The sequence below is a fragment of the Ambystoma mexicanum genome, chromosome 1p, assembly GCF_040938575.1.
Source record: "Ambystoma mexicanum isolate Mex_15411 chromosome 1p, UKY_AmexF1_1, whole genome shotgun sequence".
NCBI classification, from domain to species: Eukaryota; Metazoa; Chordata; class Amphibia; order Caudata; family Ambystomatidae; genus Ambystoma; species Ambystoma mexicanum.
Window position 1 is genome coordinate 577,550,244 of NC_090921.1, and position 22,009 is coordinate 577,572,252.

General features: G+C 43.0%; 1 protein-coding gene across 1 annotated transcript in view; it reads right to left on the bottom strand.

Moving 5' to 3' along the window:
• Positions 1-5,396: 5,396 nt before the first annotated feature.
• PLEKHJ1 (pleckstrin homology domain containing J1) overlaps positions 5,397-22,009 on the bottom strand; it is a 382,313-nt gene continuing 365,700 nt past the window's right edge. Inside the window, exon 7 of the mRNA XM_069649517.1 lies at positions 5,397-8,581. Within this exon, the coding sequence (XP_069505618.1) occupies positions 8,572-8,581 (10 nt within the window). The 3' untranslated portion in view covers positions 5,397-8,571. The remainder of the gene's footprint in view (positions 8,582-22,009) is intronic.

Sequence of the window (22,009 nt, forward strand, 5' to 3'; positions counted from 1 at the left end):
CCAACCCCATAAAAATAAAGAAGGTGTCCTTGGGCTGGCTTGCATATGCCGACGACCTCTTGCTTTTGGACTGCACACCCGCTGTCTTGCAACTAATGCTGAATGCTCTTGTCTCCTATTCGAAAGACAATGGCCTTAAGATCAATACCGCAAAAAGTAAAATCATGGTATTTACCCAGAAACTTAGGCCACAGAGACTGCATTGGACATTAGCTTCAGACCCACTCAAGCAAGTAAAGTCATACAAATATCTAGGTGTAATTGTGGATGACAAATTAAAATGGGATATACACTGGGACTAATTGAAACAGAAATGTATGATAGCACTAAATGCACTTAGTGCTTTTATTGGTCGTATTAACAGCTTTTGTGCATCGGCAGTCTTGTCCATCTATAACACCAAAATATTGGCAATGTTATCATATTCTATTGCAATTTGGGGCCAAAAATGTAAAACGCGCATTATCAGGTTCGAAGCAAAACTTCTGCGAAGATTATTTCGTCTTGCCCAATGCATCAGTGTTGAATACTTATATCTAGAATTTAACATCAAGGGTATTTGGAACGTCTATGTGGCCCAATGTGTCCTATTCTACCATCGCCTAACGACTGTGAACAGAGAAACTATTATTGTCCCCTATATGAAGGCCTTCTTAGCTCTTGATGATAAAATACTGATTGGCACAATTGGCGTTCTAAAACAGCTACACAAGAAGTGGTTGCACGAGGGCCCCATCACATTCCTTGCTGGTGATATAAAACACTGGCTGAAGGGGAAAATTGGCAAGTGTACCTTTTTAGAAAACATTCATCATATCGAAAATCGATCATCGACTGTTGACTTCTGTAAGGAGAGATGGTCTTGTATGACCATTCCAAAATAGCTGCTTACCCTTCCCCGCACATCTTTCGGACATACTTGCTACTCAAATGTAATGTCTCGGTAGCTTAATCACAGAAAAGCTGGCAGAACAAATTAGTATACCATCACACAGATTGTCGGTTGGGTGGTAACCTTGTCAATGAAACAGTTTTCCACTTGATTACGGAATGTGAAAGCCTTCTGTCTTTACGACTCAAATATTTTAAGGCATATAATAATGCAGTAAATGTGTGTGAAATGCCTTCACTATGGTTGACTTTCTTCCAAGGCAACAATATCAACCTAATGTTTTTTCTTGTTAAGTTTTATCTTCATGTAGTTGAAATTTTAACATGTCTTCGATAAGCTGATCTGTGCTTTTAATCAGATTGTAATGAATATGCGGAATGTATTTTATCTTTTTGTATGCTGTGTTATACAAAGCCTTGTTGCTAAATGTATATCAATAAATAAACTTTCAACTTTATAGCCCATATAATGGACTAAAGCTTAAGACCCCTGAATTCCATGCCACCAGGTGCCCTTTGACCACCAACCCAAAGTAACAAGTCCTGAAATGTTCAAAGAGAATGGACAGGGCACATCGTTGAAGCGACAATCGTGTGATTTGTATTGCGAGGTGCTGGGAGTGATAAATTATAGTTCAAAATGAGGGTGGAGACCTTGGAGCCGGATGGCGCGGAAGGGAGTGAGTGAAATGTGTGTGTGAAGGTTTAAGTGTCCCCGAACCTCCTTTGTGCTCGTCTTGAGGCCTGCCATGTGCACGGTATAGTGTTAAAACAGCATTGTGTCAGAAGTGTAGTCAATTTGTTCTTTGGCTTTCGATGTGAGAAGATGATGATCACTGCAGCAGCCACGTGATGGAAGATGGATGGATTGGGCTGGAACCAATGGCATCTCTCATGGAGCAGGCAGATCATGTATAGGCGCCCACCAATCAGACATGTGGGATTTTACTGTATGTATTGCGTTATGTGTGACAATGTTTTTCTTTATAAGATCCTGCTTGTACTACTGTTCATCAGAACGTTCTTAGCAGCAGAGTTCTTTGCTGTTGCTCTCATCTGCGTGCGTGTGAGATTAAAACTTGTTATCCTTACAAGATCCACTTGGGCCTTTCTTCCCTAGCATGTTAAATCCTCTCTGGTGTGAGCGTTCAGGGACTTGTCTTCAATTGGTGACCCTGACGTGATCCCACCGACTCCTGTATTTGCAGAGACTTCCAGACCACTTCTCCTGAAGGAGCCATGCCCACCTAGAGCGACTGGTCCCAAAATAACACTTGTTCCGAGTGCTTTAGGAGGAGCCATTTTAAGAGAAGCCCTCTCTGCTCTTTGAAGTGGGGCGCGGCTCTGAGGAGATTGCCAGCAGGTCCATGAAAAGGAGAGGGAGGGGAACTTGAAGTTGGCATCAACCGGTTGGGGCGCAAAAGTTAAAGAGTCGAGGAACAGCAAAACCAAAAAAAAAAAAGGAGGACGACGACGTGACATGAGATAGAGATAAGGACATGAAGGTGTAACGGATTGGTCGATGGGGTCACATGTCAGTGCACACCATATAAACTACCAAATGACTCACATATCATGGGATTTGTCGTTTTTTCATATTGATTTGGTTTATCATGTTATGGTTATTACTATGCTGCTTGAGAATTAAAGAATGGAGTAAAGCATAATCCTTTGCTTCCGTGTCATTAATAGAATTATGACTTTCTATAACGTTTATGACTTTCTATAACGTTAGTGTTGAAAATCAGAATTTTAGGTCAAGACACGGAGGCCGTGATTCTGCATTTACCTCTTTACTGTTCTCCTAGCAGCAAAGAACACAAATTAATTAACTTGAAAGGGAAAAAAAAGAGGAAAGCACTCCCTGAGATAAACGGCCCCCATCTGCAACAGTCTCCAATCGCTGTCACATATCCCACTATTATCACAAACACACAGAGGAATCTGTTTCAGGACCTGGTGGGGGGCTGGTGGGTCACCGTGTGATGGCTGCCAGGAAACATGTGTGCGCAATGCCATTCAGAACAGTCTCCCTGGTGTACATTTTTCTCACGTGAACCAACACAGTGCCAGCAAACCACTCTCATCACTCAACTTTGATCCTAATCTTACCAATGTCATTGCCTATGTGCCAACCGCTCAGAGCTGTAACTTAGAACTAGTTTTTCAACACAATGCCTGCAGCCACCCGATAGAGGAATTCTAATGGGGTTAACATTGCCCAATTCAATGGTGCTCATTTTTACCAGTCTTTTAAACATGAAACAAGTTCCATATCACGGTAAATTTGCACAGGTGGAGTGAATTTTTGCAAGGAATTGGCACTAGGGAAAAAGATTGGGAATCTGCAAAAATGCAATGAAATAATGCATATTTGCATGAGTTGAATCTGATCCCGGTTTTAATTGCTGTGCAAAATTTGACTTGCACTTGTGCAGAGTTTCTGTAATATGGCCTCGTGAGACTTGCCTGGCTGAGGGTGAAAGCCTGTTCACTACACTTGTTTTTTCTTTTTTCAGACCTGTGCCACTTTTCTCTGATTTGACATGATTTTATGAGTTGTTTGTGCATGTCATTCTGGTCTCTGTTTTTTTGATACCCTAGTCTGGTGTGTTAGGAGTATGCAGAATGAATGTTTTAATATGTGTGTGTGAGAATGGGTGTGATTGTTGCTTTCATTCTCATTTGTGAAGATGATTTTTGTACTTTTGAGTGTGTTCAAATTGTTGTTGAATACATTTGTTTTTATACCACACCTAGTCTCGGACCCAACTTCCCTGGGTGCTCTTTTCTAAAAACGTCGGCATTTGGAATCATTTAAGATTACATTTTTTTCATATCCATCTTGTATTATTTGCTGTAGTCACTTACCGAAGGTATTTGCTCACACAGGCAATATGACAGACTGCATTGCAGCTAATCGCCAGACATTTCCAGCTGGTGGTAGGGCGTATGTATTGCATTGGCAACACTCGCAAAGCATTTCACGAGCTGTATATGACTAGCTGAAATTAGAGCAGATCTTGTGTTCCATGGCAAGCGGAGCAATCCCACACAAATGTGCCACCACATGGTGGAGAAAATGTACAAATCATGGCCATGCATTGCATTCCCCAGACTTAGGACAGAAATGACACAGGCACCATTGTCCATTGCCACAAAGCCAAACAATAGCTTCCAGGGATTTAACCACTCTGCCACTACCTTCTTCGTCTTATATCAGATGTCTGCACATATGTGGCTCCTGCCAAAGTCTTGCATACACAAAGTGGAATGTTCCATCACTAGAAAAGGTGGCGACTCAATGTGCCACTGCAGCAATGTGGTCTGTGCTTTGGCTGCTCATCCACCTATGCGCTGTGAAGTGGACTTTCTTACCCTCTGACCTGTCCAATGCCTTTCTTGCTGCAATAGTAACGGATCGTACAACTCTGGTTTAAGCTAGCGTTTCGACACTAAACGGAGAAAAAAAATCCACACCCAACATATGTGCTGTCGGCCCAGCAGTACATGCCACTGCATGTGGGTTAGATTCAGGAGAGGAAACAGGGTTCTGCACAAGGTTAACAGGTGCCATATGTTGCACTGGTTGCTGTCAGAGCCTGGTGGTCGCTGCTGCCTTTAATTGACCATGATCTACCCCCCCACCACCAGACTAGGTGTCAAAAGCATGCAAATGCAATGCATGCTTTGTTGCACATCTCCCTTCTGAATGCATGCAGGTTGAATTTCAGCGTTTGCTTATTCCTTCACCTGTCCCCATCGCTCAACTGCTGGAGCTGGGATTGGACTGCGCATCAGTGTTCTCAGATATATCTCTCAGCCGTCTCTTGCGAGAAAGTGGGGTATAGTCAAAACCATGACATCCTTATCCGCACCCGATTCATCAACCCGCATTGCCATGGTCAGATTCATGGACCAAAGGGGCAGAAGGGTGGCAGAGAGATTAGTGGGTGCAAAGGAACCTGTGCAGGCTCCTCAGCAGTGGCACCCATGATTAACTTAAAAGGTTTCATAAAAACATTTTAGAAACCTTAATTGATGGGGATGTAGTCCTGGAACACATTTATTTAGATGCAGTGGATGTGCCAGGCTAAGAAACAGTCCTAGCCTCTAACATGGCCGATTCACCATGGGCCTGCACTCCCTGCCCTACTGCTGAGAATTCTAACTCCAAACCCTCCTTAAGAACATCCCCTTCTGAAGCAGTCAATATACCCCTGACAAAGATGGATTTAGGCCTTGGTTTGTTGCAACTTGTGAGGATGGGATCCATTCCCACTCGTCTCAGACTCCAATGTTAGAAAAGGTGAGCCTAGAGCTGGCAGCTGTGAAGTGGCCCACACATCCAAGCCACTAGTGAGGAGAGTCATCAAATATTTTATGCCTAAATGTGGGTTTATGGACAATCAACCGAAAAGGCACCCACATGTCCTAGTTGGACACATTTCCAAAATCAAATAATTCAAATATTTTTCAACAAACACTACTTAAAACATAAAACAAAGACTAATCAATCTTTATTTCTCTATATTTGTTATCCAACATCCATTTCCCAAATTTATAACACAAGTTCATGTAATAAACCTAAATATTTACATTATAACGATTCCTCTTAAGATATTCCCACAATGGTGTTTTAAGACATGCCCTCATTCGAACATTCAATTAAATAAGGACACAAAGACATTGCTTTTTACGTTAGGACTTCATTCTCTGCCAACCAGTGTTATATGATGTGTGACAGGGCTAGGGACCTGGCCCTGTCAAGAGGGGATGTGGACCCCTCTCAGCCTGGGGCAGGAGGCCTAACAGGGTGTTTGCCAGAGCCAGTCCTGTGCCAGAGGCAGCATAGGGAAGGTGGGACAGCACCAGTGTCTGCGCCTTCTACTTGTGTCTGGCTTTAATTGTCAAGTTCCACTTGTTATCATCACATACCTGTCATGCCCTGCTCTGATCACTATTCGTTTTCCTCTCTTCTAAGACTAGAGAGTCCAGAAGTCCTTGTGGCAGAGGAAGGAACACACAACTCACCAGGGAGAGTTCTGGCGGTGAGCAAATAGGGCCGCTGAGTGGTACATACTGCAGACCGGCAACCAGGAAACTCCAGATCACGCACATAAAGACTGAGATAGACTGTGCTTGTCGCTGGCTGCCATTGCAGAAATCTGGCGGCCCTGTGATTGAAAAGGGGTGGGCTTAGGAGACGCTTTAAAGCCTCATGCATGCATGACACAACCCTGGGGGAAGAACAATGTAGTGATTGGCACCAGGATCAATGGGAGGGAAAGGAGGAGTATAAAGGAAGGCACAGGAAGCAAGGCAGTGTGTTTTTTTTATTGGTAATATCAAGAGAATCAGAGGTGATTATCCCAAAAATCCTGGCCTGGGACCCTTCTCATGTGGCCAGTGAAAGGCAGACACTCCTGACCCTGGGGGTGGTGTTCTGTGGGAGGATCACATGAGAGGAGGCTCAGATCAGGAGAATTGGGAGAACCCTCCAACTAATTTCCCTAAAAATTCCACAGTTTTGATGGCCTATTGTAAAATTGAGGCCTTTGATTAAAAAAAAAAGGGACTAGAATATTAGAGACTTCAAGTCCCATAATGCTCTAAGTACTGGGACGAGGAAGAGGGGCTCAAAAGTACAGAACTGCAGTGTGCAGTCTAGTGGTTCTAATGACCTTCAGGTGCAGCAGTGGGAGCAACAGAGGCAGAAACGAAGACGCCGGAACCGCTGCTGTTTTTTAAGTGGATTACGGACCTGAGAGGGTCTCTGAAGTTGGAAACGTTAAGTGCAAAGGTCACGCAGTGGGAAGCAGTGCTTTGACAGGCTGTCCCATGGGAGAGAGAAGCTCTCCTATTTTGTGCCCTGTTGCGGTGGCTGGAGAGCACTGGAGCACACGAGTTCAGGAACTGACAGAGGAAGCAGAAGTTGCATGAGCAGATGATCGAGCGGATGCATAGGGAGAGGACAGCGAATTGACCTTTGTTAGGCAACCCCAGGACGCTCTGTAGTCGCCCGCTTGCTAACATTTTGAATACTAAACTAATGAAAGAAAGCCATGTTGGCATTATACTCACTTTGAAAGAAATCAACAGAAGAAGGGTTACAACTAATCATTACCAAAGCAAAGAGGGGGAAACATTTAACCAAGATAGTAACCATCATTGGCAAAGTAAAGAGGAAAATATTGCAGAAAGATTGTAACCATCATTCCAAGACTGAAGAAAAGGCAATATTAGAGCTAGACAACCACCAGCATTGCTTAAGCCAAATAAGGGCACCTGTAAGTTCCAGATGCACTTTCATTGCATTAGTTTACCTATGGACATAGTTTTCAAATCCTTGTGTCTTTTCTCTCATTTGCCCGCTTCCTTGTTTGGGTCCGTGTCCCCTCCCTTTCTCCCCCTAGCGCCCGATTGGACCTTTGTGGCTATTTAAATAATCTTCCCAGGGCAGCCCCCTCAGTGAGGGGCCCTAAGGCAAAGGACAGCTCCAGAAGAAGTGGCTCCAGTCTGTGATATCCTGTGAAGTGTGAAGCGTGCAGCCGTCAACTAGCGTAACTGACCAGGTAAGTGTGGCTTGGGCAGGCAGCACAGCCATCACTGTCCCCCATTCAATCGTCCCACCTCTCTTATTGCCTAACAGTTATGGCCTGTATTTTTGTATTTTTATTTTACTTTAAATAGCGCCTTCAACAAAAGCGCTTTACATAGAACAGTTGATGGTACATGAAAATCAGCAATGAAAGTCAGTGTTCGGAGTCAGCCAGTATCAATCAGACGACTGAAACAAATGAGTTTTTGAAGAGGAACAGAAAAGAGAAAAAGAGGTAATGGAACAAAGAGGTAGAGTAAGGAAGTTCCAGTAAAGAGGAGCAAGAAGCTGAAAGGAGCAAAAGTGGGTTTGAGCACAGGGAGGAAGAGGAACGTCAAGTCTAAAAAGACCAGCGGAGGGGACGAGAAGGAGAATAGAATGAAAGGAGAGATGCAAGATAGTCTGGAGCAAGACCATAGAGAGATATGAAAACTAGACAAAGAAAATGATACCGTTGCAGGTAGCTCACAGTTCCATGGTAACCACTTTTTGCATTTAGACAAATTGTGTTATGTAGCCCTGTTTGAATTTGGCCTAGCTGTGCAAGTTAGCCATATCTCACACCTAGACAAATTGTGTTTGTTTAGGCTTCTCTGACTTTCAAGCAAACTGTGTTAGTTAGCCATATTCCTCACTTAAGACATTTTATTAGTTAGCCATATTTCACACCTAGGCGGACTGTGTTAGTCAGCCTTATTTTGAATTTAGCCCAAATGTGCTAGTTAGCCATATCTCACATCCAGGCCAACTGTGTTAGTTCAACCTTTTCTCACTTCTAGGCAAACTGTGTGAGTTAGGAACAAAGAAATCCATGTTATGGAGAACTGCGCCCCCTCCACACTTTCTAAAAGTCAGTAAGCCTAAATGGTATTAGTCATAGATTTTTTTTTTATATACAATTGGTTACTTTTATAACTTGGATATTCACAGTACAGAGAGGTTCATCCAAAAAATTCAAGTAACTCTTTTTCATTAGAGAAGACGATCTTCTCCTTTTTATTTTGATTTTTCAAGTTGGCCCAACGCGTTTCGAGATTCATAGACTCTTCATCAGGGGCATAGAATTCGTCATAGGTTTTTCACAAGTATCTACAAGGAACAAAAATTAATCAGAATTTTACCCATGTGGTAATTTGAGAAAAGACATTTAACATAATTAAACCAAGACTGTGGATGATTGTCACAATTATACCTTTAGTAATCACAATAATTTGTGGAGATGGACATCCTGTCTCAAGTGCCACTAGAGACCCAATGATGCTTAGGTAAAAAAACACTAATGTGTGAGAGCGTGTTTTCTGGCCATATACCAAAACTTAGATATCTTAATTCAAAATCTGTCTATAAGGTAACTAATTCGTAAATTCACCCAGATAAAACAAAGGGCTTGTCATGTTCATGCACAACAATACTCAATCCCAATAGGTGTGGGAAAAGGTGTGAGTAAAACAAATAGTAATGGTGAAAAAAGGTTTGGATGGACTCACCCTTCTTCTAAGGGGGAAGGATCCCTATTGCTTCAGTGTTGAAGCATATTTATCATCTTTTCATAGGTAAAGCCGCCTCTGTTCTCCTAAGGGAGAATGAGAACGTAAGTATAATAGAAATGGTGATCTGTATGATCACGAGGGCTGCCTATGCAGAAGTACTTACTTGGGAAAAGGTTCCAATGTGGCAGCTCCGGCAGAGATGAGGACAGGAAGACCTGCTTTCTGCCTCCATCTTCCGTGTTTGCGTTTTTATACTGTTTGTGGCTGAATGATGTCACTCGTGCATGTGTGGGCGGCACCCGAAATCATGACGTCACCCACGCACGCGCGAACGACTAAACCATTCAGCTGTTAGTTACTTAAGCGGGAGCACTTACCCGCTGTCGCCCGCACACATGCAAGCAACGTCACACAATGATGACGGCATCGATGCGCACGCGAGCGTCATAGTCACACCCGTGACCATGTAAAGTATGGATCAAATACCTTAAACAAATACTTGGTGGATAGATTCAAATAAGAATATTATAGGAATGTCATGCGAAATATTATATTGTTTGTAAAGGAGCTCGAATGGCTGAAAAAACCTATGAATGTAGGTAAAACATAACAGCAGCCCTGCCGTATCTTTTGTTGTAAAAGTGTGTTTGAGGAAAGGATAGTAGAAGATTTGGGGATATATATATATATCCCATTAATGATCGCATTAGAATTATGCAGTATGCAAATTGAGAGCTAACTATGTTATGTGTAGTCAATAAAAACATACAATGGTATGTGAAATGAGGTGTTGAGTTACGTCAATCAGTTTACAAAAAGTAGCTAAAAAACTTGTCCTAATATGCACATGGATCTAAGAGATTCTAGTGTATGAATCATTAATTAAGAATTAGTAATGTTGATATAAGCATGATCAATAAAAGAGTCAAATAAAAAACAAAACTTACAACATATGTACATATTTGAAAACATGTGTATGCAATAGAATGGTAATTTCCATAATTGCCTACCCCAAAACAACAATCAATAAAGTAAACTAAATATTCAGCATATATAAATATTAGAAAAAAAATGTGTATACAATAGCATGGTCATTTCCATAATTGCCTACCCCAAAACCAATGGGTGTACAATCTTAACATCTTAGTGTGGTCATTTCAAGTACGGAGTTCTAAGAATGGACCCAAGTAATACTCTTCATTTAGACCTAAGGAGGTCATTGCATTGAGTTTACTAATCCAGAACAGTTCTCTTTGTGCCAATAATTTGGCTAAGTTACCTCCTCTACTCAATGGACGTAGCACTTCCAATATAACCAGTCTCATTTGAGAAACATTGTGTCTCATGTCCCGGAAATGTCTAAAGACAGGTGATTTCAAATTTTGTGTCCCGATACATGATTTGTGCTCGGTCCACCTATCTTTGGCCCTTCTGTTTGTCTTGCCAACATATTTGCCGCAGGGGCAACGTATGGCGTAGATGACATTCTTTGTGTCGCATGTTTTAAAGTTTTTGGCATGACCTTCTTGCCTGTGTGTGGATGGCGGGTATGGTCGCCTTTGATTAAGTTGTTACAATGTTGACAATGTAGGCAAGCGAAGGTGCCTACCTTAGGTTTACTTAGGGTCCTCTGAGATGTTGCTTTACTTCTTTCTGCTCTTATGAATTGATCTCTAAAGTTCTTCCCTCGCTTATAGGCCATCATAGGTGGATCTGGGAATAGGTGTGATAATGTTTCATTTGATTTAATCAGATCCCAGTTTTTGTGAAAGATTCTTTTAATTTGGAAACTCTGGCTTGAGTATTTGAGCGTATGTATCAAATGTGTATCCTCTTTCTTCTGGTGATCTTGTAGAAGTGTATTTCTGTCTTGAGCTTCAGTACGTGCGATTGCCTTTTCGATATTTTCTCGTGGAAATCCTCTGTCCAGGAACTGTTTCTTCACCTTGAACTCTCACATTACACTTTACTAATTCACTATGTTTATTGTCTCATTTAATTACCATTTAGAAATTCATGTGCAAGTGTATTTTAGTGGTTGTTAAACTGTGTGAGTTGGCCACATTCCTCGCTTAGGCCAACTGTGTTAGTTGGCCAGATCTCACATCTAGGTGCATTTTCGGGTTACTTAGCCTCGTTCTGAACTCGGGCGAACTGTTAGTTAGCCATATCACCGAGTTAAGAAATTTGTGGTACTTGGCCTTATTCCGAATTTAGGCGAACAGCTCAGATAGCCATACTTCACATATAGGCGAAAGGTAGGAAACAAACTTTCATTAATTTAGAGAAAAGGCAAGCAATCCCCAACAAGCGAATCGCCTGAACAGATGCCCATACACACCAACAGGATATCAGGACCCCAAAGGAAACAAGCAGAAACAACTGGAAGAATGAGAAGCTACAGCCTCACTCCGTACATCAACAAACCCCAAGGCATCCCCCACCAACACCATCCTGAATCAGAAGGGGAGCCTGAAGAAGCCATGAACCCAGTTAAAAACCTAACCGTACTATTCAACGGCAAAACGAGAATAAAAGAAAGATTTGAACAACCCAAAGATGACAAGGAGAACCACCAACAAGACCGCCCTAAAATGCAAGCTAGAACAAATCAAGTAACTGCAAAGAGAAAACTACACTGCAATCTGATAGAGGACAGATCTATGTTCAAACACGCAACCAAGATCTACAACCTACTCCGAGACCAAGGGGAATTGACATCTATTCATCACAGAAACATGACTAGCCGAAAACTACAAAGTCACACTACATAGCTGCCTACCTGACAACTTCAAATGCAAACAGGCAGAGAAGGAAAAATAAAACCAATCAAAAAGAGGAAGAGTTGCAGTAGCCTATAAAGTACACCTAAAAATTAAAACTGCTTAGCCTTTAAACATCCTAAATTTCCAATCCCTCATCCTCCAGCTTACCACGGACCCACAATCAAACCTTACATTCATACTAGTCTACAGACCTACTAATGATGACACTGCCTTCACAGACACCTTCATAGAAGCAGTCACACATCTAGCCATCAAACATGAACATCTTATTGTTCTAGGGGACTTCAACATATGGTTTGAAGAACAGAACCCCAACTTGCAGAATAACAATCAAGCAACTCAAGACCATGAACCTTCCATAGATGGTGAAAAGAGATACACACAGCAGGACACACCCTGGATGCAATCTTTGCCAAAATAAACCTGACCACAACAGTACCACCCATCTAAATACTATGGAGTGACCACCTCATCATCCGTTTTGTGATCCAAATACCATCAAACCCATCTAAAAACCTGCAAAAATACCCACCAATCTGGAAAGGAAACTGGAAAACCATCAAGAACAGTAAATTAGAAGAATTATTAGAAATCTCGAAGCCAACAGACATACAGACTGAAAAGCAAACCTGATTCAGAAATGGATTGCAGAAACAATAGATGCCATCTGCCCCGAAATGTGCCTCATCCCATCAAGAATGAAAGCAGTGGCTGGATGGTGCACACCCCACCTAAAAGCAATGAAACAAACTAACTAAACTAGAACATGACTGGGGGGAAAATTAAGCCCAAGACAAAAGAGTAAAATAACTACTACAAATCTGATCATACAAATCCAAAATACTCAAAGCAAAAAAGGAGACAATGACACTATGATGACCGAATCACTAAAGCCACAAACACTCAAAGAGAGTTATTCAACATTGTAAATGAAATGAGAAACCCATCTGGATGCAACAATTCACTGGTGCCCTCCCAAAAACTGCGATCTTGCAAATCACTTCGAGAACAAATTCACCAACATACACAAGTCATACAAAGCAGAAAAACACTTGTGTGTAGGCGCGTTATAAATGCCATATCATATCAGACCAATTGACCAAACAATGCACCATCTACCACCAACCCCTGGACCACCGAACAAAATGTGCTGCTTCCAACAGATGTCTACAGAAAAACTATAAGCTTGGTGATAAAAGAGCAACAAGGCAGGTTGCCCAATGGGCCCCTGCGCCTAGACATCCATAAATTCATACTCGCACAGGACACACCATCAAAATACTACCTAAACCTCTTCCATCAATCACTGACAACAGGGAGAGTACGAGAGCATTTAAAAACAGCCTACATCAAACCTCTTCTCAAAGACACAACGGTCGATGTGGAAGACCTCTCAAACTATAGACCAATCTCAAACATACCATACCCGGCAAAACTATTATAAACCTATGTCTACCAACAACTACTGGAGCATGTTGAAAATAACCAACTACTGGACCAGGCGCAAGTAGGCTTCGGCCCTTGAGAGGAATAGAGACAGCACTAGTCCAAATATGGGATGATCTATAGATCAACCCAACTCCAACACCCAATCAGCACTGTTGTTACTGGATCTCTCAGCCGCCTTTGACATAGTCACCTACAACATCCTAATTAAAAGACTGGAAGAAATAGGGCTCACTGCACTGCTCTGGATCAAATCTTTCCTCTCGGAAAGAATGTAAACATTCTGGTTAAAACCTTTCAAATACGCACCGCGGGACACCACCTGCAGAGTACCCCAAGGCTCATCGCCATCACCACTATTCTTCAACATCTACATGACAAACTGCCAATCAACCTCATCAAAAAACTACCCAGATGACACACAAATCATCTTCAAATTCAGTGACATACAAGAAGAGAACACACCCCAAATAGTGTGTCTCAAGGAGTTCTACCAATGGATGAACGTCAACAAACTCAAAATCAACCCCAACAAAACAGAAATCACGATTACACCCGAAGAAAGAGTAAACAAACTAGCTGATTCCATGGCCCATAAACTGGGAAACCTACTGACACCATCTACAGCCGTAAAAAAAAACTTGGAATACTCATGGACAATGAGTTAACACTAGAACCACAAGTTAATGTGACAATCAAGCAGTGCCTCTTCCATCTACAATCAATCAAAATAATCCTACCTTCCTTTCCTTCATGCACAAAACACTTGCCATCATATCTCTCATCATGGCCAGGATAGACTATGCTAACAGCAAATACCTTGGAATGCCAGACTACCTACTAAGGAAACTGCAACAAATACAAAATGTGACAGCCAGATTTCTCCATAAACTCAACAGAAGAGATCACATCACACCAGCCTGTAGGATGCTACATTGGCCCCCAAACAAAAAAAGAAACGCTTTCAAAACAATGTGCATAACGCACAGAGCAATACACGGCCAGGGAGCAGAATTTATTCAAAAGAAACTCCATCTACAAACCAACCAGAACCCTAAGATCCTGCAACGACATCCGCCTAGAACACAAACCTTACACGAAGAAAGAAACTGGGTGGATCAGCATTCTCCTGCTTAGCCGTGAAACTATGGAACTCCCTTCACTGCAGCTAGACGACAAGCCCACTGGCTGCCTGTCCGCGAACGTGTTCTCTAACACTTGCCCTTACCCATAAGTGCATCTATCACACTGCTCCGCCCTACCTTTCCATGAGCATTAACATATGCCCCCTCTAGACCCACTCCAACACCTTTCACCAACCTTCTGACTGTACCCAGAGTCCAGCATGCCAAAGGGGGCAGTGTCAGCTTCCCCTTCATCGCCGCCAGTTAATGGAACGCCCTCACACGTGCCCTCAGATTGGAACCCTCTCACCTTGCATTCTGCAAAGCCATCATAACAAGGTTATTCTCTTAAACTACCACCTAACGTAGCAATGCCCTTATTCCATACCTCTATGTGCATACATACAACAACTTTATGTAACATACTTCAATGCGATCAGCCACACACTATAACTTTGTGTCGTTGTATCACCCTTATGTAACACATAACCATGCACCCCTCCATGTACACCCATCTGTAAATGTAATTAAACTTCCATGCAAATATAACTAAGCTTACCTGTAACAGCACCACAATGCCGGAGGGCTGTCTGCGCGCTTTATAAATGCAAATAAATAAAAGTAAAGTAGGTACAGAAGGACAATATTTTAGATAAGATGGAACTCCTATAGGACCTTGAGTATAAAGTCAGGATATCCCCTCAAAACCAGATCCTCTAGAAGGCCGCTGAGAAAAGGATCTGCATGTAGTAGGGACCCATGCTCATAAAGCCATCTGTCCAATGTGATGACCTTGAGAAGAGATTTGTAGGTGCACTCCACTAATTTTCTCTGAAAAGAGGGGGTTTGTAAATGTGGAATATTGGAAAGGAGGCAATCAATGTGATGACCTTGGCTGAGAGGATTTTGAGGGGAACCGAGTAGAGCGGTTCAAAATGAGGGATCTGCAGGACTCTGAAGACTAGTTTTAGGACTTAGGTAGGGAAGGGAGATTTAATTGTCCTGTTGTACCTTCGTCCGCGAACCCCACCCTTGTATTGTTTCTGGAGACGGTCTTGATGCCCCTGTATGTGGGAGAGTAAGGCCTGGCTGGCAGGTTGGCTTTAGGCGTTATGTTGCTGGTAAGCCTGTTTTCTTCAGAAGATTGCTTCTGCAGTGCATCCAGTTTTGGCCCCATGACCTTTTATTCCAGGAAAGCAAGTTCAGAATTTAGGACCCTTTGTGAAGTTTCCTCCCTTCCAGTATTGTAGCCACAGTTATTGCATCCTAGAAAGGGCAGTGCAGGTTTCTATGGACCTGGTGCGTAACAAATCAAATGAGAGGTCCAATGCCAGTGGGAGACATTTCTCCAGCACATCCAAAATGGGTGACGTTGGCTCCCTCTTCCAATGCTGTGAGGAGGGACTGAATCTGCTTAAGCAAGGACTGGGTTGTGTGTGCCACACAGGCCTCTGCCCTCAGAAGGAAGCTTGAGAGTCGTCTACACATTCTTGATTGCATTATCTGCCAGGTCTTTGTCCTCCGATGTAACATTGTTATCCTGCCAAAAATGAGTAGCATGGAATCCACTTTCAGCGGCTTGAATAAGAATTTCCTGAAGTACTTAAAGTACATTTTGGACCAACATTTGGCTACGGATGACTTCTCTGGGTCTTTCCACTGCTGTAGGAAAATGTCCTTAATGTTGAGGAGAGGGTAGTCCCTCCTTAGGAATGGACTGCAAGCATCCTTCTCTACTGTGGTTGTAGGTCTGCCATTCATGCAGAGCTTCACTGTAAGGTACTCAATTACCAGCTCAATGATCTCCTGGCAGAAATGTACCCTAATGGTCAGCATCTGGTGCAAGGACATGCTCTGGCGTACTGGGGGTACCAGCTGAGTAAGGGGAGTGGCCTGTGGGCCAACAGAAACAGGGATTGTTAGGGAGAATTCTCAGAAATGTGCTAATTCCCTTCACCTTAGAGACCCCCAGCAACTTTGCTGGATTTTGAGGACTTGATTTTTTTACCTGGAACGAGTGTGAGCCTTTTTCCCCACCCTTTCATGTATTTTGATGTGTATTTTACTCTTGTGTTCTTTGATTATGTAGCTTTAAGATAGCTCCATAGGCATCTTTTCATGTGTCTCACACAGCACCCTCAGTGCAGTGACACAGGGATGTCTTTTTAGACTTCCCAGAGGTTTAAATACCTTTTCTGGGATAAACTACTGTTTCCCAGAGAATGCAAGGTTAAATTGACTTTACTAGTCTTTTTAAATTCCTAGGCCCAGCACACACTGTCTTCCTATAGAGTGCTGGAGGGGTTACTTAATATCCCCCTGTGCCTAGAAACTCATGTAGCAGTCAAATGCTACCCTTTTCTATCGAAATGGCTGGTGGCAGTGGTTTTACAACCAACTACCATGATTTATCCCGACCGCGAACACCGGTAGCTAAAAATCGCAGGAGACATGTTTCTCAAGATGGCGCCTTAAGCCCCTTTGTTTAAACAGGTCCTGGTCTTCTTTTTTCGCCATTTCTTTTTGGAAAGGTCTTTCTAGTGTTTGTCTCTGCACACCAAACCAGGTTTGGTCCCTTTGTTTCTGTGCCTTTGGCGGGCTTCGGGACTGAAGACTGCCTCTAGCGTCCGAGTGTTTGGGGTGGGCAGGAAGTAAGGGAGGTGCCCAAAACTCCCTGTGCACTCTGGCGTGATTGGCTGGCTAACTGTCCGGCAAGGACAGCACCCTGCTGGGTGTGTGGCAGCTAGGCTGCAATGAAAGGGAGAAAACGGTTTAAAAGGCGAGTCTCTTGGACTGGAAAGCAGAGTTGACCACTGGAACGAAAGAACCGAAGACGAGCTGGAAGAGGACGGCTGCTGCAACTCCTGGACCGTTGGTTTACCCAGTGAAGCCCTGCTGCAGGTCCGAATTGCCAAGTTCATCTCGACAGAGAAGCCACTTCAAGGAAGACTTCTTCCTTTGAGTTGGTGGGACCAATCAACTTGTAAGCCACTTGGATACCATTCTCAGAGCTGGTTAGGATTAACCAGGGGAAAGGACACCAGCTTGTGTGCTTGAATTACAGCTGCTCGAACTGAAGTGACCCCATATTGTCCGCGTTTTACATGCAGTGCAGGAGTCCCCCGACGTCCTCCCTCTTGTCCCCACGACTGAGGCTCAGGAACAGTGAGATCTGCAGGTACTGCCAGGAACCAATGCCTTCTGCTGCATCTTGTTCTTCATATTAAGGTACTGTGCCAACCCGATTGAGAGAACTTGCCTCTCGCGGTGAAAGTTCCCGGAACTTTCCAAACATGCAGGCCTAATCAGCTTGTGATCCAACATAGGATTCTTTTTCATACATCGTACAAACTACTTCTGAGAACTTGGGCAAATACTTTACTTACTTCAAGAACTGCTCTTTCCAGTCCAAGACACTAGTCCATTGACTTTGGCCTAGGCCTATTGAACTGAATCGAGTCCTCTAGTGAACTAAAACTATTTGCACTGCCTAAGCAAGTATTTGTGATCTATTCTGCTAACTTGTGCCTTTTTCCTCCCATTGAAAGTAACTGATGCCATTTTGCTCCTATTTCAGGGGAGCCTAATTTGTTCAAAAACGTATTGGTTTGGTATTGAAGTGTGTGTATAATATTAAGTAGCCTCCGTCTAGTGAATGTTTTCTAAATGAATGTGTAATAAATGAATACGTGTTTTACCAAGAAACCTGTAAGACCTCTGTGTAACATCCTTGTACTGCTCACATTCCCTCTTGAGATAAGAGTGGCTGCTCAGCTCGCTAACACAAAACTGGGTAGTACAGACTTATACCAAAGGTTGGTTTTTACTTACACCTGTAGTCCTAATTGTATGTGGTGGTCCCAGAGGGTACTGCATGGAATTCTGCCAAACAGGGATCACTGCTTGTGATTCAGGAAATCATTTGGAGGAGCTCGAGGTAGACAGGTGGGAGCACCCACAACACTAAAGTTAAAGAAAGAACGCCTTCTTGGCGGCAGAGGTCCTTCGTGAGTGTTAGAACTGCGACAAGGAAGATGGAGGAAGGGTAATGATTGATTTTTAGAACAAATACAAGTTGTTTAAACCGCACAGAATTTGCACTTCATTACCGATTACCACAAAGATACTAGAGCCTAAAGTGAAGAGGGAATGACAGAAATATTTAACTGTGCTCCTGCAGGAATTTAATACACTTGCTAACTGGACCACTTGCCTATGCGTGTCGTTTGTAGTGTGCAGTAGAGTCAAAAATGCCTTGATATCGCGAGAAGCAACTCTTGGCAGATCTAGACTCTGCAGAAGGTTGGGTGTTCAGAACGCGTGCCCGAATTTGCAGCAGTCATGTTCAGTAGCTTGTGCTGTGCATTTTGATAGTTGCAGTCATTTAGCATGTCTAATGTATGACCTTGCAGCATTGTGAAGGACCGCCATGTACCTTTCACACTCATCAAACACACCACCATCTTGCCTGCGTTCCCTCATTCCTACCTTAGGTCCCAATACCTTTCCTGCTCCATTTTTCGTCTGCTTTGATCCCCAACCTCTCTTTTCTGCTTCACTTTACATATCTCTGGAGGAAGTACCTTGGTCTGTGGGCTAGTGGAGAAGTCACGTGCCCAGCCTTCTGGTAGCACTACTCACGGATGTTGCAGTTGCAGCTGCACCAATCATAGCTTCGTCCGTGGCCAACACGTAGTTTTAAACTTTGCAATGTGGATCTTTAAACTCCATATAAATCAAGATAACCCTATACACCAGCTGATAACTGCAAGCAATCAAATCCAGAGGCCTGTTATTTTGACAGAACTGATAAAGAACCATTTTGATTTGGTTGAATTGATTGATCTGGATATTGATATTGATTGGGACTTTAATTTTTAATTAAAAAAAAAATAGGTATGTGCAAAATTAGGAAATGGGATTACAAACGTTTATTGTGGGTCGAGAAAAGCACTCGAGAACAGATTTCCCCAACATGTACATTCTCAAACCCACAAAATTATGTCATCCAATTTCCATAGCCATTTTTGTGTCAAAAATACCCATCATTGCACATGAATGTATTGCCATGTTTAGCTGTGTTGGGACCTAGGTATAGCATAGGACGTTTAGAGCGTACCTGTCGATACTGCAAATGACTGAACAAAATGGAAACGATAAGGCATCATATGACCGAGTGTGCATCTCAAACAGGGCCAAGAGAATTGTTTTGGAGGAGATTTGCATACAACAAAAAACATTAACTTTTTAGTTTTGGCTACACTGAGTGGACAAAGCTTCTCATTTAATGCCAACGTGTTATGATTTGGGATTTTTATTGAAAAAACTTATGATGCAATGAAATTGTGATTTATTTTCCACCTACTGTGGACATGGTGGTCATATAAGGGTTTCAGAATTGAATAGATGTAATTTCTGATATAATGAAATTGTGGTATGTGTATTAAGGTAATTTATCTTATGATTTATTTGTACTAATGGTTCTATGACTAACTGAGAAACATTTTTTTAAAGTGTAATGCACTTCTAATAATTTAAAAAATGTGACTCTTTAGCTGCAATCACCAAGAGCCCACAACTGCCCATAAAGCCTGTGCTTCAGATAGTCATGCAACATGTTCTCAGAAATGTTCGCTCATGCATTGACCCGGGCACTGGCATGTATTAATCAGCAAACAACACCTGATTCGCTGGATGTTTGTGTGGAGTCTGCTTTGTTGGTTCACATGCAAAGGGAGGTTCCTTGATGGAGCAGATGTGTGCACGGAAGTACCATCTATAGACTGGCCATTATTGGACACTGGATATATGGCATAACATCACTCCTTGGTGAGGCGCTGCTCTTCCCATCCTATCAGATGGGCTAGGATTCTGCAAGCTGGCTAGCACATTTCAGCTCATTGGGCATCAGTGCTCTGGAAAGTGCCAGAGGCCATCATGAGGAGGCGAGTCGTTCACTTGACTAATGGAGGAATGACTGCACCCTTTAGGGTTTTAGGGTGTAGTACAGTCTCACCAAACATGACACGGCCAATATAGTGTCTGGGAAGTTGTGTATCTGGTGAAAACCTGTTCCCAGAGGTTACCAAAGATAACAATCGGCTTCCTCACCCACTGCTGCTTCCTTAAGACATAAGTTGGGGTTATGCGTGGCAAACCACCAATCAGCTCTTCTGTTAGTGTTTTTCCTACCCAGCGAATACCAGCACAGACCAGTAATTTACCATCTTTAATATCACTTCATAGATGATCTTGATGACCATGAGGACTGGTAAGCATTTTCAGCAGACATTCTTTGAATAATGCTCTTTTCCAGTACTATTGGTATCACTGCCGGTACATTTTTCGTAATCACTTGTGGCATGTGTATAGCCGGCAGTCGGCTGATCAGCAGGATTTTACACAGGCCAAGACAGGTACATGTACATTCCATCATAGACAAATAGTCATTACAAACGGAAAGAAATATCATTCACCCTGCTTTTATTTTGGAGGTTGACAGAGACCGTCAGTTGGTCATTAACACTAACCACTTCACACTGCACCATTAGGTCACCGACCCCTCATGAGGGGTGGTGGTCATCAACAGGTCATTCATCAGCTCACTCAAATAGGGGGAGACGACTAAATGGTTTTGTGATGTACTCCTGCAGCTTCAGAGAGAGTTTGCGAGACAGAGACTACACATAGGTGGCTGGCAACGTGTAAGGCCAGCTGCGGGAAGCAATAGTGCACTTTACAAGTTACAGGATAAAGTACCCAGCTAAGGAAGCATATCACAAGAGATCAATACAAGAGAGCAGGGATCAACAACGATGGAGGGCAGACATTCTGGCAGTAAGTGATCACAAGAAATCAGGGAAGAAACAGCTGGGGGCAGATAGCGCAGTATCTTTTCTCATTGGGGCTAAAAAAAATAAAATCTTTAGGGGTCACAGGAAGTTTGGAGATAAGAGAGAAAATAAAACCTCTGGACGTTGGGGTTAGAAGCTAAGATAATTGTTCAAGCTTAGGGTTCAAGGTAGGAGCCACTACATTGGCTTCCTCTTCAGTCCAGGATGCTGTTCAAGACGGCATGTATAATGTACAAAGCAGTCACGAGAAGTACACAAGTGTACCTGGTGGCTAAGCTCCAAGTATCTGGTGGCACACACTTCTCACGTAGCAAATCGACCAACCAGTTTGAATCACAACTCGTTTGCAAACAATCCTTCTCTTAACATGCACCCACCCTATCCCGTTGTAGGCTTGGAATGCCCACAGAATTCTTCAATTGCTCAGATCCCTCAAAACATGGCTTTTTCAACAATACCTGACCAAGGACGAATTCCATTGGACACACATACCGATGCACAGACCTCCACTCACAGTACTGTGCTACTGTTAAAAGATTCCAGCCGAAATGCTGGCTACCCCCACTACGTAGAGCTCTCTGCCGCTCTCAAGCTAAGTCCATGCTTTAAACAAAACATTTTTAAAAAGAGGCTACAGGTTGGGGCTTGGTCCTTTGGACATGGAACCCAGTCAGTGCCATTTTTCCCTATACCCGGCCCACTTTCTTGTTCTGAGTTGGAACCTCAAACCATGCTGCTCATGCTCTCCTGTCCCCTTTCCTCCTCCTACTTTTTCCAGTGATCCTGGCTTTATCACCTTAGCGTTTGGCCCTCCCAT